The following is an 18926-nucleotide window of genomic DNA, read 5'->3' on the forward strand; positions in this document are numbered from 1 at the left end:
GGACTCTGTCCACGCGCCCAATCTCGGGCGCCCTGTTCTGAAGGCAAGCGGTCCCCTGCCTCGCACGACTCAGAGCCGCCGAGGAGGTGACGGCGGCAGCCCTGGGGCGGCTCGGTGCCATTCACTACCATTCTGTTTTCCTGAGGCGCCACCTTCCAATTGCCCCGGCTCCGCTAGGAGGCGCGCGCTCCAGCCACTCCGCCGCGCGGCCCCGACCGCACTTCAGTCCGAGGCGAAGAAAGGAAAGGCGGCCGGCTCCCGCCGCTCCCCGTCCACCCAGCCGGGCCCGCGCAGGCGCGCGCGGCTCCCGTTCCCGCGGCCGCCCCTCCCCCAGGCCGCCAGGCGCGCCGCGGGCGGGGTCGGCGCGGGGGGCGGAGCCGGCGCGGGCTCGGCTGGGGCCCGGCCCGGGATTAGTTGGTTTCGGAGCGGAGGAGGGAGCCCCGACCGTCGCGAGCGTCGAAGAGACAAAGCCGCGTCAGGGGGCCCGGCCGGGGCGGGTGGGCCCGGGGCTTGTTGGTGCCCCAGCCCGCGCGGAGGGCCCTTCGGACCCGCGCGCCGCCGCCGCCTCGCAACAGGTCCGGGCGGCCTCGCTCTCCGCTCCCCTCCCCCGCATCCGCGACCCCCGAGGCGCCTCCGCTCGGCCGGGGCCGCAGTCTGGCCACCCGCTTCCATGCGGTTCGGGTCCAAGATGATGCCGGTAAGTGGGTGAGCGGCCGGGGCGTCGGGCCCGGAAGTGTGCGGGGTCGCGTGCCAGGGGCTGGTCCGCGGCCTCGGGCGCGTCGGGGAAGGAGCCTGGGGGCCGCAGCCCGCGCGGAGGGGCCGGGGCTTTCCGAGCTTCGAGCGGGTTTCAGGAAGGGGAGGCTCCATCCTCTGGGCTCTGCGCCCACAGCCGTCGTAGGGGCGCGGCGAGACCCTGACCTCGAGGCGGATTCCCCCAGCTGCTCCGGAGTCAGGCGAGCCGCCCGCGAGCCCAGCAGCCACTCAAACTTTTCGTCTTTCACTGGGTCTTGACTTTTTTGCAGTTCTTGAAGGTCAAGAATACGGGAACCGGGGACCTTGTTCTTTGCTGTGTCTTTTTACTTTTTACTGGAGTGAAACACACGTTACTGGAACGGGTACCTTTGCTTTGTTTTTAATTGAATTTCGATCTTGATATCCGCGGTAGCAGCTAAGTCACCCTTACCTCTTTGTGGAAACTGGTTTTGGTAAATGCAATCTCAGAAGTTTTAGTTTGCAGGAAAGTGTAAGTGCCTGGCTCCCTTCGTTTCCCACAGCTTATTTAGCAAGACCTCCGGAGAGGATTAGTGCGTTCTTTAGGAGCTCCGCAGGCTTTTGACACGGCCACCAGGCCACAGGTGAACAGTAGGTTTGAGACATTTCTGAAATGTCTCTGTCATTCAGGGATCGCGGAATGGATGGAGGTTTGTGGTGGGTTGCGGTGGCTTCTGCAGACTTCAGTAGCGAGTTTCTTCGTGGAAGTTGTACTTGCACCTCTCCCACTGAAGTGGGGGCATCTTGCAGGCATCCTATGCTTGTGGCTCCATTTGTTCAGACAAAGAAACAAAAAGCTTTTACTTTTATGAAGTCTGTGGAATGGAGTGATGACAAAGTTTGCAGTCACACATACAGAATATAATATGCTGTTCCCTGGCCCCCTACTTGTGTCATGGAAGGCGTCCTAAACTCTCACTGGGCCGACTTAACAATTCACTAGAATTAGTAATTGGGTTTAGATGGTTTGGGATATTTTGTCCTGCCAGGATTCAAGGAATTTGAAAGTATTAATAGCATTATGCATCTTATTTTAGTTTAATGCCTGGTTTTGAAATCAGGTTTGTAGTGTGAGTACCCAATATTGAAATAATGGACCATAGATAAGGGTGATGGATTTTGCTGTTAAGATTTTTATTTCCTGGATTTACATTTCTTTGTGTTGAAATAACTTGTACGGATTGTCTGTGAATTTTTCCTAACAATAGGAGCAAGAGAAACACGTATCAGTTGTTGCTATATGGTTTTTTCCTTGTTTTTTGTCAAGGTATCCTCGCTGTGTAGCCGAATTCATAAAACGTTATGTGGCTCTTGAGGCTACATTCAATTTAGCAATATGGTTCTTCTGATTGCCTTTCTGACGTCAGAATAGAATCCTAACACAGACTCAGTGTGGTATGATGGCACTTACACCAGCTTTGAAGTCAGACTAACACTTCAGTATTGCTCAGCTACTACCTTTAGTGACGTAGCCACTTAAAAAAAAACTTGTCCCTCAGTTTCATCATCTGTAAAATGGGGATAATAGTACTCAGCTCTTAGGGTGGTTTGAGGATTAGAGTTATGTTTATGAAGGAAGTGTGATTAGTACAGTGTCTAGCTTGCAATAGGCGGTAGATAAAAGCCTCTGAATTTCCAATGTTGGTTAAAGTGGAGATTCTCAGATTTGTGATATATAAAAATATAAAATAATTTTTCATTTAGTAGACTCATGTTATATGTGTCTTTATACTGTAATATTTTGGATATTTGAAAATAAAACTATTAAGTATATTTCTCATCTTTGGCTTTTAATATGCTTGGATTTTTATTCCAACATAAATGTAATTTTGTTACATTACTTTGAAAAATTCTAACCAATTTATCAGGAAAAGCCATTTAATGTAAAAAAATGGATAGTCTCAGAATGTGGACAATTGCCTTGATGTACTTATATTGTGGTAAAATATACATAAAATAAAATTTACTATTTTAACTGTATTTAAGTGTACAGTTCTGTGGCATTAGGTACAACCCTTGATTTGCTTTTAAAGGCATTCTGAAGATAATGGTTGACTATTTAGACTGCATTATATTAAAAATGTGCAAGAAGGCCAGGCGCGGTGGCTCATGCCTGTAATCTCAGCACTTTGGAGGCCGAGGCGGGCAGATCACGAGGTCAAGAGATTGAGACCCTCCTGGCCAACATGGTGAAACCTCGTCTCTACTAAAAATACAAAAATTAGCTGGGCGAGGTGGCGTGCGCCTGTAGTCCCAGCTACTCGGGAGGCTGAGGCAGAATTGCTTGAACCCCGGAGGTGGAGGTTGCAGTGAGCCGAGATGGCGCCATTGTACCCCAGCCTGGTAACTAAGAGTGACTCCATAAAAAAAAAAAAAAAAAGTGCAAATAAATTGTGTTCATGTGTTTTCTCACCAAATGGTACAGGATCAAGTGGTTTTCTTTTATGTGGGACATAAAGTGATAATTGGATCCAAAACCAAAAGTGGAAGATGTATTTTAGAAGGCTAACTAAAAATAAATAGCAAGCTCTGCAAATCACAGTAGAGATAATGATAGGGTACTGCAGAAATGGGAGTGATAATTACTCTCACTTTCAGATACCTGCCATTGTTAGTATCTCTAGTTCTATGATATTTCCACAACTTGCTGAGGAGAAACTGGTTATACTTGCATACTTGACATCTTCTTTTTCCTGATGAAAGAAGAGATTATTTGCACTTTGAGAGTTTGGCTTTTTAGTGATCCGCATGTTGTATTTGATTTTCAAATAAAGGGAGTTATCAAAAACAAAAATTCTTAGTCATTTGGAAATTACATTAGATATCTTTTATTCACTACTTTGATTTTGTGAAGTGTTATGCTCAAAACAAAAATGTGTTCTTAAGAAAGAGCTTGGCTAACTCTAAAAGCTACTCTCTGCTCTTTTCAGCTAATAGTTTCATAAAAATTTTTGTTTGTATCTGCTGTTGAAATAATAAAATTTAAAAAACTATTTACAAAACTACACAGTATTTGGTAGTGCAACGTGGAAGACCAGAAGGCTTGAATTTGCCTGTCACGTGGTCGTTGGAGATGCTGTATATTTGGCATGAATGTCCAGCTGTAATGGAAATGCTCTGTATCTGTGCTGTCCAGCGTGGCAGTCACCAGCCACATGTGGCTACTGCATTTCAAATGTGGCCAAGGGAACTGAAGAACTGAACTTAAGAGTTAATTTTAATTGTATTTAAATAGCCACATGCCTGGTGGCTACTGTATGACAATGCAGTCAAACCCATGTCATCATATAGCCCTTATACAGATATTTTTAAGAAAATAACAGCTGGGCCGGGCGCGCTGGCTACGCCTGTAATCCCAGCACTTTGGGAGGCTGAGGTGGGTGGATCACGAGGTCAGGAGTTCGAGACCAGCCTGACCAACATGGTGAAACCCCATCTCTACCAAAAATACAAAAATTAGCTGGGTGTGGTGGCGTGTGCCTGTAATCCCAGCTACTCAGGAGGCTGAGGCAGGAGAATCGCTTGAACCCTTGAGGCGGAGGTTGCAGTGAGCTGAGATCGCGCCATTGCATTCCAGCCTGGGGGACAGAGTGAGACTGTCTCAAAAAAAAAAAAAAAAAAAAAGAGAGAGAAAATAATAGCTTATTTTAAAAAGCTCAGTTGAAGTGATCATAGTTTAATTTCTAAGTTTATGGCATTTTATCTTTCAGTGCTGCAGAGGCATAATTATTTCTAGTTATTTCATGATGCTGCAAAATAAAATTTGAGCTTCTAATTTTGAGGGTCTAGGAAAAAAATGGGATATCACAGTATCTCCTATAGCAGTTTGACCACCTGATCAGTAGGATTTGTATATTTCTGAGCATAACTGCAAAGTGTGCAGCTCCACAGACCAGTAGCTTAACTTTTGCTTAAATACTTGTATTATTATTTACAAAGGTCTGGTTTTATTTGCACAGATTTGCACGAAACACAACTGAAATTGTGTTTTGAAACTAAAAATCTTTCAAGTTATGTATTTGGAACATTATATTTGTATGACTTCAGGTTATGTATTTGGTACATTTTATTTGTGTGATTATATCATGTTCTGAAAGAATTCTTTTTGCTTGAGTAATAGTGTAGCAAATTAGCTTAGATCAGGCTTTATGCCAGAATAAAGTTTAGATTAGGTCCCTAAAGAGAGGTTCCTATCTTTATAGAATTACAGTTATCAAAGGCTGTTAAACAAATAATCTATTTTTAGAAATGCACAAAATATTTCACATTTCATTTGTTTGTTTGTTTATTTATTTATTTATTTATTTATTGAGACAGAGTCTCACCACTCTGTAGTCCAGGCTGGAGTGCAGTGGCGTGATCTCGGCTCACTGCAGCCTCTGCCTCCTGGGTTCAAGCAGTTCTCTGCCTCAGCCTCCCGAGTAGCTGGGATTACAGGCCACGCTCGGCTAATTTTTGTATTTTTTAGTAGAGACGGGGTTTCCCCATATTGGCCAGGCTGGTCTTGAACTCCTGACCTCGTGATCCACTAGCCTCGGCCTCCCAAAGTGCTGGGATTACAGGCATGAGCCACCACACCCAGCAGTATCTCACATTTCATGTGCATTAGTTTTGTTGCCTTGTGACTTCAGCTCTTAAAAGCTGAAAGACGTTTGAAAATTTCTGTATTTTTACCTGTTTCAGGGAAACCAGATTTAGACTTTTTTAAAGAAATTTACACAAGCATACACCTGCTTATATTTAACAATTAAGGAGAATGTATTTATCTGGAAGACACATGGAGGGTCATTTATTCGCATACACTGCTTCTAGGAAGAACTGTGTTCCCTCCGTCTTTATCCCCACTGCCCCAGCAGACAGTAAAACAAAACTTTCTTTTCTGGAGCTTTTAAAGAATACTATAGACCTTTATCTCTTTTGGTGATCTACCGTAGTGTGTGGCACTCTTTAAAAAGTCTTTCCGAAGTTAAGTTAACACTGAGTATTCTTGAAGCTCATGTTATCTAGCCTCTCCTTAGCTTAAATAGGATAACTGCATACCATACCTCTCACCAGCTTTCTCCACAAGGATCTCACAGAATAAGAAGAATAGGAATTAAGAGTTTAGGAATCCAGAGTGTTCTTTTCAGCTCATGCCACTTAAGCCACACATTATTTAAATACTTGTTTTTGATGGTGTGCTAGGTACTGAACAGAACATTCTGTTTAATCAGATGTAATTGAAAAAAGAAAACACAGATGATGTGACTGTGTATGAAATGTATAGTTATATTGCAGTGGTAGGTGAGACATTAAAATTCTATGTCTTATTGGGGCAAGCCAAGAAGTTTGGTCATTCGGGGATCCTTTAGGAGCATTAAGTTTTAAGTAGTCAGTGATTTCTTAAAACACTTTGCATACCATCTTAACCAAAATAAATGTGTCTTATTAAAGAAATGCAAATTTTAAACATTATTAGATAATGGGCAGGAAAAGTAGTTTTACAGATTTAGAAACTTTTTTTCTACATAAAATATACTAGAAAACAAATTATTTATTTGGATGATAATCGAACCAGATTTTCTATGAATATGTTCATTTGACCAGTAAGTACTGAACTTTCACTTGTTGTTGTTTTTTTTTTAGACAGAGTCTTGCTCTGTCACCCAGGCTGGAGTGCAGTGGTGTGGCGCCATCTCAGCTCACTGCGTCCTCCGCCTCCTGGGCTCAAGCGATTCTCTAGCAGCAGCTTCCCAAGTAGTTGGGATTACAGGAGTGCGCCACCACACTCAGCTAAATTTTTTTTTCTATTTTTAGTAGAGACGGGGTTTCACCATGTTGGCCAGGCTGGTCTCGAACTCCTGACCTCAAGTGATCTGCCTCCCAGAGTGCTGGGATTACAGGCGTGAGCCACTGCACTTGGCCGAACTTTCACTTCAATTGTTTTTCTGGATACAGATTTATAACTTAATACTACTTTATTTAAATTTCAAACTTATCAACCCAAAATTCCTTAAGGCACAAGCATAGAAAAATGGTAGAAAACCATAATGAATAAACTATTATAGATTACCACTTTAAACTACTTGTGGTAACAAAAAATGATTAAGGCAATTTACTGTTCTTCCACAGGGGTATGAACAATTTATATGTAAAAGCAGGGGGAGTGGAAGCTTCACTCTAATTTCCCTCCCAGGGATGAAGAGGAGCCCCCTTTCTGTGCCTAACACTGTGCCTGGTGATTTAGGTTGGTCATCCTGTCTAATTCCCTTATTACACTCTGAAGTTGATCTTCCCACTCTCATTCAACAGATAAGGAATTTGAAGCTCAAAGGGCTTAAGTAATTTGTTTCTGGTCACTAGTAGAAATGAGATTTGAACTGTCTGCCTGCAAACACATACTCTGTTCAAGATGGCAAATGCTTGGGTTAGAATATTTTTATATGTTTGACAGGACAAACAATGGTAATGATGTTCTTCTGGCTAATGGTAACTTCAAAAATTGCTTTTCAAAGCATAACCTTACTGTAGTTTTAAAGTAGAAAGGAAAAATGGAAAAAAAAAAAAAGAAAAAAATGGACACATCTTCCCTTATTTAAATCCATACTGATGAGAAGATTGGCAAATAGTTCTCTTATCAACTTTCAAATGATGTGGAGGTGGTTACCTCCCCCTGGGCAAAGGAAACATCTCAATAGCGATTTCTTCCCACCTCTATCTAATACTACCGTAGAGATCTCAGATCTTCCACATCTGCAGGGAAGGAGAAGGGGTGTTATAATTAGCTTTTGTATGAGGGGTGTTGAATAGTCTTTCTTGAGATGATATCTGTAAATACGGCTTGAAGGTGATGATGTATTAGGTTGGTGCAAAAGTAATTGCGGTTCTTACTATCACCTTTAATGGCAAAACCACAATTACTTTTGGATCACCCTAATAGGAAAGGAGCAGAGTAGGATAGGCATGTTGGGAGAAGTGGAGGACAGCGACACGTAGAATGTCTGCTGTGAGATGACCAGTGTCATTCAGCCATTTCCAGTTGCTCGAATGGTGCAGCAATGACTTTGAAGTGTCCAGATGGGAGTGGAGTGAGTGTCTCCACTTGCAGCCTCAGGGCTGTCCGTGTAGTAGGGAGCAGTAATTCAATGTAGTCAGATACCTTCGTTGGAAATAAATTAGGGGCTGATTTTGAATGAAATCACGTTAAATCATTGCTTTTCATTCTCCCTCATTAACCATTTAATTGTTTTTGGATGGCCTTTTGGGGATAACATCTGCTCAACAAATATTTAGTTAACATCTTCTGTATTCCAGGCACTGCTGTAAATGCCATGGAGACAGGAAAGGAAGTTTTCCGGGAGCTTGGCTTTCTTTCATAGTGCATAATGGGAGATTTGGGTGGGAGAGAGAGAAAATAAACAAAGAAGAAAAACACAAGAGTTAAATGGGATTTAAGAAGGGTAATGTGACTGCGATGGCGCCTTTGGATTGGATGGTCAGGAAGTGACATTTCAGCTGAGATCTGAATGACAAGAAGGAGCTGGTCCTGTGAAGATTTGCAGGTGGAGCATTTCAGGTGGGCACAATTCCTAGGGACTGATGCAGAGGCCTGGAGGAAGCACTGGAGGCTGGGGCAGGGGGAGAGGGGGCGGCGGGGGCGGGGCAGAGGGCAGAATGACAAGAGCCGAAGCAAAAGACCTGTCAGCATATAGGTTTTCGCGGGCCAGAGGGAAGGGTGGAGGTGGCATGGGAAGGGACGTGGGAGCCACAGAAGAGTTTTAGTTAGCAAAAGTGACAACCTGATTGGTTAGGAAATCTCAGTCTGTTGCTCTGTGGACAGTGGATCTTAGAGGTGCCGGAATGTAAAACTTGGGCAAGGTGGGAAGAGTAGGAAAGTCTACAGAAAGCTGCCAAAAATAAAGGGTTTTAATTTTATTTTTTTATTTTTTTCCACACCTAAGGCCCAGCTGATAGTAAGAATTGGTTGTGAAGGCACTCAAGAGTTTGTCACTTGCTCTAATAAATTGTTTTAGTGACCCTCAGAAGCCCCAGGGGTGAGAGGAGAAACAGTAGCACTTACCCAGAGTTGGAAGTAAGACAAGACAGGAATGGTGGAAGATCACTCCTGTATCCACAAGCTCCTTCCTGTGGGACTAAAGAGAAACTATACTTTTTATATCACCAGAGAGCTCTGACAGCTACACAGAGCAGTTTAAATTTAGGCTTGAGAAAAAGCCTTCTGTCACCATGTTTCTTTACAACTGAGTAGGGTGTATCAGGTTTCTCAAAGAAGCCGTAGTCTGTCCTAAAATACTTTAGGACAGCTTTACTTTTGACCACATGACCAGAGTGCTCTGGAAGCTTCTGATGCTTCAACCTAAAAGCTCCTTGACCCCCCGCCCCCTTTTTTTTTTAAATTTTAAAACAATAGTATCTTCATTTTCCTGACATAAAGTAGCGAGTGACCTAGGAAAATCAAGTCAGAGTTAACTTTAATTCTAGAACGGTCTCTTTGTGGCAGTGTTTTCTGCATCACAACAAAATCTAGATAATAACTGCTTAGTTTGTGATATGTAGGTAATTTTCAAAAATTTTGTTAATTTCCTGAAAAGTTTGGGGGGCATCTATTTTGGATAATGCATTTATTTTAAAGGTAGATAGGATCTTTCTCTGGTAGGTTTTGCTTGTTGCTTTTAGTAGCCAGGGACCTGGGCTTTCATCCTGCTTCCTTTCCTCTTTTCTGTCTTCTCCTGGAGCTGTTGAGTCACCAGGGCACACAGGTCCCTCTTCTCCATTTTGTGGGGCGCCTGTTTGGCCTCACCCTTCTCCTGCCTGGACTGTTGTAATGCTCTCCTTATCTATTTTCTTACCTTTTCTGTTCTCTGCCCCATCAGGCTATTTAACGCACTGCTTCCCTGATGGTCTTTTGAAACAGCAATGTGTCTCTTCCCTCTCCAGAATTCTTCAAGTCTGACCTCTGTTCCTTACAGCATAAAATATATAAACTCTTCAGTGAGATAGAAAGTTTCTTTATTGTGTAGCCCAGTGGATTTCAGCCTTTTTGTGTCATTGATACATTTCCATTTCAGAATTTTTAGCTGCATAATGGAAATGATTGAAAAACTCGAAACACCAAGTCAGCTATTAAAACATAGCAGCAGCTATGGCACAGTAGTGGGAATGCCTTGTGCTGTGCAGAAGAGCATCTGGTCACCTCGTGGTTCATTCGGCTTTCCTTCGGAATTGTGTTTCCTCTTGCTCACAGCAAGTTGTACTCTGTTGCATATTGCTGTCCACTCTTGCATATTGCCCTCCATGACTTGCTCCACTCCATCGGACTTTGCCATAACAGCATGTGTATAAAACAAATTTTGTGCATTGAAAGTTTTTGCAGCACATTCTTGACTTGTGGGTTGGGAATTGACCCATCTCTTCTTATTTGTCCTGCCTTGCGTCCCACCTCTATGCGTCAACAGTTCCAGGACTATAGTTGTGAGGGCATGCCACGGTTTCCTGTGTCTTTATGCACAGTGTTTCTCTCCCTAGATGGTCCTCTTCCTGCTTGTCTTATTCATCCTACAGTTTCAGCTTAATAGTACTTCTTTTACGTTAAGCCTTCTTCCACTGCTTGGAGGGGATTGTTTTTTTCTGTTCTCACTGGATTTCAAATGCTTTAAATGTACTTTCACCAGGAAGTTCTCATTTCTCAACATTGCACCCTTTTCATGGTTTGCAGTGCTTCTTCATGGTTCCATAAGCTCTGTGAGGACGTGGAGCATACCTTTTCATCTTTGTGTTTCTAGCACTTAGCACAGTGTTTGGCACACTGTAGGGATTTAATAAATATTGTTTGAGTTAATGGATGAATGAATATTCTTATTTTGGATTTTCTTTGGTGAGTGTAGTTCTTACCTCTACTTCCATAGCAAAGTGGGAAGGAAATAACTAGAAGCAATGGATCGGTTGTAGTTAGATCATCACGGATAGATCTTAAAAAATGTAGTGCTTAGTGAGTAAAAGTAAAAAATAGAATGAAATCTGTAACAGTACCTTTACATAAAATAAGACGAATGCCTGGCAAACAACAAGGCTCAGTTTAGAAGGAAGCACACCAACACTAAACTTATCAATAGTTGGAGCGGGGGGGGAATTAACTAAATGTATTTGTTCTTTTGCTTTATACATTGATTGTTTATGACAGATATTGAAGCAGAGTAACCTAAGATGAGTTGCTTTAGAGGATACGTTCAGAATTTGAAACCTATCTAAATTCAGCTTCAGGCATAGTTGAAAGAAAATAAAAGGTTTCTTAATTTTACTTAAAGCAGAATTCTTTGAGACATTGTCTGGCTTTGCAAACATTCACTGTGAAGTAATACCATTTATAGATAAACATTTCTTGATGCTTCAGGATGTGAACATACTCTTTGTCATGTTCTTGTTGCCTGTTAACTTTCTCCTCTTTGTGGGACTTTGAATCCCTGCGTCACAGTTTCAGTTCAGTCCAACAAACATGTATTGCATATTTGCTTTGTATGAGATCTGACAGAGTTTTTTGGGGAATGAGTTATAATGTAGGAGTAGAAAAACCAGGGAGGAAGCATTTAAGAACCAAAACCTGTGTCCTAAAGAATGTATAGACCAGTAGGACAGATAAGACAGGGATACAAACAACTACAGTGTGAATGGTTGTCGGAGAAGCAAAGAGAACATTTACCTCTGGCTGGAGGTGGGTGTGTGGGTAGGGACGGATGGATTGGAGGAAGTTTTATGGTCTTTGAGTTATTCTGGAAGGATGGGGATGAACTGACACTACAGGACGGTGTAGGAATCAGGTGAGCTACTCTGGGGAGAGAAGTGAGGAAAAGTGGCTATTTTTAGATTTCTCATTTGGTGACTCGAGGCTGTAACTGTGGAGTAGATAATTTAAAATAAGTTTTAGGTCTTAATATTTCTTGTAATTGAAATGGAACTCCCTGAAATTCAAAATATGCAAGTATAAATACCAGTGTATATGGGTCATAATGTATTGCTATTGTTGGGTTAACTACTGGTATTATAATTAATATATACTACATAGATTAATACACACTGTTGTTATCTGCTAGTGAAACTAATACTCTACATTATTTACAGCAAATTACTCAGAAACCTAGCTTTATGTTACTTCCCTGCTCAAAACCCTCTAATGCAGTGGTTCTTAAAGTTAAGTGTGATTACTGGGCCTCTCCTCTGGGGTTTCTGAATCAGGAGATGTGGAGCAGGGCCTGGAACTTTGTATTTCTGACAGGTTCCCAGGTGATGCTGATGCTGTTTGTCTGAGAATTGCATGTTGCAAATCACTACTGTGACTTTTCCCTTGCAATAAAGTCCGTACTCCTTATTCTTGACCTGCAAGGCCCTGCCTGAGCTAGCCCCTGTTCTCCCTCTGCCCTCGTTGGCACAAGTCTGTATTCCTGATGTGGCGTTTTTTTCTGGTCGTGGAATAGTCCAAGTTCATTACCACCTCTGGGCCTTTGATGAAATGTCTTCCTTCAGATGTTTCCAGTGGCTATGGCTTCTTCAGTCTCAGCTCAAAAGTCCCTTTCACCCTGAGGTGTCTTTCCTAATCATGATCAGCCATCCTCCCCTCGTCACTTCCATAATTCTTTATCATATCACTTTATATACCGTGCTCATTTGAGTACTACCAGCCTCTCTTCTCTGCCCTAAAGAAGGCAAGCTTTTTCATCACTGTGTTCCTTTTGCTTTAACTGTCTTTTCTTAGTAGGTATTTAGTAAGTACTAATGGGTGAATGAATGAAAATTCTTGTTGAAGTCAGCAAGAAGTTAAGATTGAGGGGAAGGCATAGAACCAGGAGCTTCTTTGGCATGGCTGGCTTTGATAGGATATGACTCCTATAAGTTTCTATGTAGAGGTGCCTGTTGCCTGTTTATGTATATGAAGTGGTTCTTTTACCAGACATCTATGACCAGCAGGCTACTTTATGAATTTTTCCTTAATTAAAGTAACCACTTCATATTTGCTCTATCATTTCTTCCAGAATGTTGACTATTTCAGAATATGATTGTGTGCTCCAGATGATATTGAATGGATGGTCAGGATAGTCCATGCGTGATTAACGTTTTTAACAGAATATTGTTCAAATTGATATTGAGACTTCACGTTATTGATTTCTGAATTCTACTAACTTGCTGTAAGTGAGCAAAGGAATAGTTTATGAAGTAAAAAAAATCCTTTGAGTATGATTTTATGATTTTGCTTTAAATAAACTCAGATGTAACTGATAGGAACTGAAGGGTTAATGTTAAAAATATGCCATCATAAAAAGTGGTACACTTAGTGTAGAAGTAGGTTTAATATCATTGAGCCTTAATAGAACATTGGTATACATAACTCATGGTAATTGGTGAATATTTTTAAAAGAAGTTTAATGGCTCCAAGAGTAAACTCTAGAGAAACAGCTAAGAAATCATGATAGGCCTTTGTAAGCAGTGATTCTCTGATAACTTTAATAAGGTTGGGACCCATCGTCAGGGAGGTAGAGAGTGTCTCTTTGAGGAAAAGGACTCAAATATGTAGTGTCCCTGTGGCTCCTGAGGAAGGTTCCACAGAGACCCCTGTGGGTTGCCTACTCAGATATTGGGGAGACAGCTCAAGCTCAAGCTGGGGTAGTTGAGCAGCACACTTCTTGCAGAAGACTGGCAGCCTAGCTCACAGCTAGGGTGCAGCATGTCTGAATTAGGCAGCCAAGCTCATGAGTGCCCTTGGTGTGCAGTCCCAGCTGGCAGAGTGAGCACGGGAGCAGAGCTCCAGGTCTGTGCAGAGACAGGTAGAGTACTCTTGAGGACTGGAAGGGTCTGCATCTCCTTCCTAAACCCCGCCCAGTGTTAGAAGCCATAGTTGGGCTAAATGGCTGTGTATGAGTTTGAAAGAAACTTTGGTTATATCTTAATTTAATCCCCACCCTGTATCACAGTGTTGGGAGAGGTGTTTTTGCTTGACTGGGTTATAGGAAGCCTAGTGGCATCCTCCTCTTACAAGAAATATTTTCGGGCCTGCCTCCATAAGGGGTACAACAAAATATAGAAACTGAAGTAATAGTTTTACATTTATCTTTCTGCAGAGGAATTGTGAAACACAGAAACCATTCAGATTTTCCCCTAATCTCTCTACAAGCATAATTGCCTGGCTGTTCCTGTGGTATTTCTTGTGAGTTGCAAAATTTGAGGAGGATTTGTGTCACTCTTTTTATAGATTGTTCATTTCATAATTTTCTCTTTCTTCCTCTTAGGTAAACTTGAAGGATTTGAGTTTTTATAAATGAAAACTCTGAAGGTGCTGTTGTAGAGCTTAATTTCCCTTTGGTGACAGGGAACATCTTATACTCTTGGTTCCTTTCTTCTTTCTGTAGAACTTCACATGATTTTCTGAATCAAATGAATAAACGTTAGCCTATGACTCACCTTGTAAATGCCCTAATCAGTTTTTTTGTATTTCCTCTTAGAAAAGTCTTTCAGATTTTGATCTGAAATAATTCCTCTTTAAAATGAGTCATTCTTATGTTGATAGCATAACATCATAGTTACAGTACATACATGCTCTATAAACACAGGACTCTTAAAATAAATCTGTGACCCATTGTTTTTAAATGAAAATTATCTGTGACTTTGAATTTTTGGAAGGGCAAATCTTCATTTGGATATGACTGACGTGAATTACTATGCAGTGTGCCTGTAGGTGGCCTGGCACAACTTAACACAGTGTTTTTTTTTTTTTTTTTTTTTTAACCTTTCCTTCAGCTTTCCTTCTCTTGAGATAGATGACTATAGGAGGTAGAAACAAGTTGTAATCACATTTACCATTTTTAATGAAATATTTTCATGTTCTTTTATCCCAGTTTGTATTAAGTATACTTTTACATTGTAAATTATTATAAAAATATTTTACTGTTGAGATTTTAAAAGTGATGGTTATACTTGCCCCTGGTGTCGCTGATTTTCTGTGTATTTCATACAGGTCGGTATATATGTATATATATATATATATTTTTTTTTTAAGATGGTACATATGTGTGTGCACGTGTACATGCAGATACACACACATATTTTTACTTTTTTTTTTTTGGGAGACAGCGTCTTGCGCTGTCACTCAAGCTGGAGTGCAGTGGCACGATCATAGCTCACTACAACCTTGAATTCCTGGGGTCAAGCGATCCTCCCACCTCAGCCTCTTGAGTAGCTAGGACGGACTATAGGTACATGCTGCCACACCCAGCTATTTTTTTTCTTTTAATATAAATGGGGAAATGGGGTCTTACTGTGTTGCCCAGGCTGGCCTCTAGCTGCTGGCCTGAAGTGATCCTCCTGCCTCAGCCTCCCAAAGTACTGAGATTACAGGCAGGAGCCACCCTGCCTGGCCAAGATGGTATATATATATATATATGTAATTATTTTTTTCTTTTTTTGAGACGGAGTCTAACTCTCTCCCCCAGGCTGGAGTGCAGTGGCGCAATCTCGGCTCACTGCAGGCTCCGCCTCCCGGGTTCACGCCGTTCTCCTGCCCCAGCCTCCTGAGTAGCTGGGACTACAGGCACCCGCCACCATGCCCGGCTAATTTTTTGTATTTTTAGTAGAGATGGGGTTTCACCGTGTTAGCCAGGATGGTCTCGATCTCTTGACCTTGTGATCCTCCTGCCTTGGCCTCCTGAAGTGCTGGGATTACAGGCGTGAGCCACTGTGCCTGGCCGATGGTACATATATTTTTAAAGTTAAAAAAACTTAGTATTGTTCTGTTTTATAACTTTTTCTTAACATTTTCCTAACACTCTATTTATACTTACAGGAGTTGGTGGCTGGACATAGTCCTTCTGGCAAATGATTTTAATTTACTTAACTTTTTCCCTGTTTAAAGACTTTTCCATGTTTTTGGATATTTAGTTTTCCATCTTACTGTATATAGACCTCACACTGTAGTGAAAATCTTCAGGCATTTAGAGTTTTTCTTCATTTCAATTTTTTTTTTAGGATAAATTTCCAGGAGTAAGGTCATGAGACATACATAATTCTGTGGCTTTTGATACATGGTTTATTTTACTTTCCAAATAGGATTTTTAGTAATTTATAGTACTACCATCGTATCTTTGAGTAAATAACTTTTGTACAACCTCATCTATGTTGGATCTTTTAATTGAAGACAATTTAATACAGGTTGAGCATCCTTAATCCAAAAATCTGAAATCTGAAATGCTCCAAAATTGAAAACTTTCTGAGTGCCTACGTGATGCTCAAAGGAAATGCACATTGGTGCGTTTTGGATTTTGGATATTTGGATTAGGGGTGCTCAACTGCTTATCCATATATTCTAAAATCTGAAAAAATTCTGAAATATGAGACACTTCTGGTCCCAAGCGTTTCAGGTAGGGGATACTCAACCTGTAGCTGTTAAGTGGTACCTCATTGTTTTAATTAATATTTATTTCCCTGCATGTCTTCATATTTGTATTGTCTTGTGGGATCTGCCATTTATATCTTCTGCTCTTAAATATGCTTTAGAGTTTATTGTTTATTGATTAATGTCTTCTCTTTGTGGTTCCTGCTATAAAAAATGATGTTCCTGATTTCTAAGTTCAAAGGAAGTTAACATTTTAATGTGTATGTGGTCACCAAGAAGGGCTGATCTAATACACACTTTTTCTACCTGGGGAAGAAAAACTGTACTCTGTTACCAAGTAAGCAAGATGTCACGAGCCTTTTCAGATGTCCCAGCAATTTGCTGTCCTTGTAGTATGGGTAAATCGGTAACAGCTGTTTTTTTTTTTTTTTTTTTGACCTGATTATTGCTGCACTCTTTATGATAAAAACAATTTACCTCAAAAGTTGGTAGGAACACATTTATAACTTGATTCAGTGAGAATAGTCAGATTTCTCACAACAGCTTCCCAGAGGCCTTAACTCTAGGGAACCCTATTTTGCTTGGTTCCTTATGGGAAAGGAGCTAATGAAGTCATCTTGCATTCTTGAGAATATGGTATTTAAAGAACCTATAGTGTCAGGAGAAGGCATTTTGGAAGTAAAGTTATGACAGATAATTTAAAAACATTATTTCTTTATGCTTACTATTTATGCCTGTTTGCTGAAACCTCATCTACCTCAGTTCATAATCATCCTTTTCATTTCTGAATTTCCATTTTACCCACATTCTCATTCATGTAATAGAGTACTGAATTGTTCTCTTTTATATATATGTATAGCTTTTGAGACAGGGTCTCAGTCTGATGCCCAGACTGGCATGCAGTGATCTCCTGGACTCAGGTGATCCCCCCCACCTCAGCTTCCTGGGTAGCTTGGACTATAGGTATACTTACCACTCTTGGCTAATTTTTTGTATTTTTTGTAGAGACAGGGTTTTGCCGTGTTGCCCCGGATGGTCTGCTCTCAAATTCCTGGGCTCAAGTGATTCCCCTGCCTCTGCCTGCCAGAGTGCTGGGATTATAGGTGTGAGCCACCATGCCCGGCCTGAGATTTTTGTATCTCTCACATACTAAGTATACAGTGGGCTCTTTTTTTTTTTTTAAAGTGATATATTCACATACCATAAAATTCACCCATATAAAATGTACAATTCAGTGGCTTTTAGTATATTCACAAGGTTGTGCTGCTATCACCACTAATTACAGAACATTTTCATCACCCGAGAAAGAAACCCCATGCCTTTATCAGTTACTCCCTATTCCGCCTTCCTCAGCCCGTGGCAATTATTCATCAACTTTTTGTCTTTATGGATTTGCATATTCTAGACATTTCATATAAGTGGAATTATATGCTATGTGGTCTTTCATGTCTGGCTTCTATCACTTAGCGTAATGTTTTCAAGGTTTATCCGTGCGGTAGCGTGTATCAGTACCTCATTCCTTTTGATGGCTGAATAATATTCCATTCTAATATAGTGGACTTTTAAGATGTGTTTCTTAATTGCTTGTTTTTAATCATTCCTGACTAAATTTGAGGCAAGATAGTGACCCAAGAAAAACACTCTCAACAGATATTTGCCTTCCATATCTCACAGTAAGGATCCAGGGAAGGCACAGTGTGTATGAATAAAAATGGTATATGGTTATTTTCATCATTGATTGCTTAAAAAATCAGTTTTATTGTGCACGTGGTACATTCTAGAAAATTGAAGCGTAGATAAGTTCCTAAAAATTCACTTAGTCATCCCACCACCAGGGCATAACTACTGTTAATTTGGTGAATATAGTTTCAGGCTTTTTTCTGTGCCTTTTTTCTGTAGATGTGTATGCATAATAGGGTACAGTGAGCACTGTTTTATAACAAAACAAACATGTATAACTGAAATATTTTTAATAAAAAGTTTCATTTTTTGTTTATTGCCTTCAAACATATTTTGGTATCAGATGCAGGAAACTTCTTAGATTTAACAATTTTATTTTTTATCTTTAAAAATGGTGGATTCTAGGCCAGAATTGTTTTCTGAAGGACTTAGTTGATAGAGTAGCCTAAAATTTCTTTTCTAAGTAAAATTTTCAACATGCTGATAAAAACTGCTTCACCAAAATGAAACAGAAGTGAATTCATTTTGGTTTTTTGTTAGACAGAAAATTCAATTACTTTTTGAATAATTCTTTTATCATTTTGTAATACAATAAATTTGTAAAACAAAGATAAAAGGACGGTAGCAATAAAAAGAACATGTGTGCCTGCCTGCATTTTCTCATGTTAACATGATAGGTTAGTGAAACCAGCCTCTCTTTCGATTATTTTTCTTATTTTTTTGTTCCTCTTCTAGGTAAAGGAAGGAAAAGGGAATTGATACATATTGGAAAAAAATAACCTTTATAACTTTATAACTTGAGGATATAAACTTTTATAACTTTATAACTTGAGGATATACTTAGGTCTATAGTTAGTTTCCTATCAACACCATTTTCCCTCTCAACTAGGTCATTCCCATCAATTAAAATGATCTATAAAAACTCTCATCTTGAGATAAAAACAAAACAGTCCTTTTACCCTGTGTCTCCTTCCCTAGATGGCTCCGTTTTCTCTGTCTTGGGTTAGGGCAGAACACACTGGAAGAACTAGTTGTCTGTACTGTGCCTCTGCTTCCTTCACTCAGGTTCTCTAGCCTCTTCCAGCCAGGCCCTTATCCCCAT

General features: G+C 40.7%; 1 protein-coding gene across 2 annotated transcripts in view; it reads left to right on the forward strand.

Moving 5' to 3' along the window:
- The first annotated feature begins 369 nt into the window (after window positions 1-369).
- The window catches only part of TP53BP2 (tumor protein p53 binding protein 2), a 65868-nt gene continuing 47311 nt past the window's right edge, over window positions 370-18926 (forward strand). Inside the window, exon 1 of one of the 2 annotated variants that reach the window (XM_054451702.2) lies at window positions 370-697. In XM_054451702.2, coding sequence (XP_054307677.1) covers window positions 671-697 — 27 coding nt within the window. In that variant the 5' untranslated portion in view covers window positions 370-670. The remainder of the gene's footprint in view (window positions 698-18926) is intronic. The other variant, XM_054451708.2, reaches the window with a different exon arrangement.

The sequence above is a fragment of the Pongo pygmaeus genome, chromosome 1 (assembly GCF_028885625.2).
Source record: "Pongo pygmaeus isolate AG05252 chromosome 1, NHGRI_mPonPyg2-v2.0_pri, whole genome shotgun sequence".
NCBI classification, from domain to species: domain Eukaryota; kingdom Metazoa; phylum Chordata; class Mammalia; order Primates; family Hominidae; genus Pongo; species Pongo pygmaeus.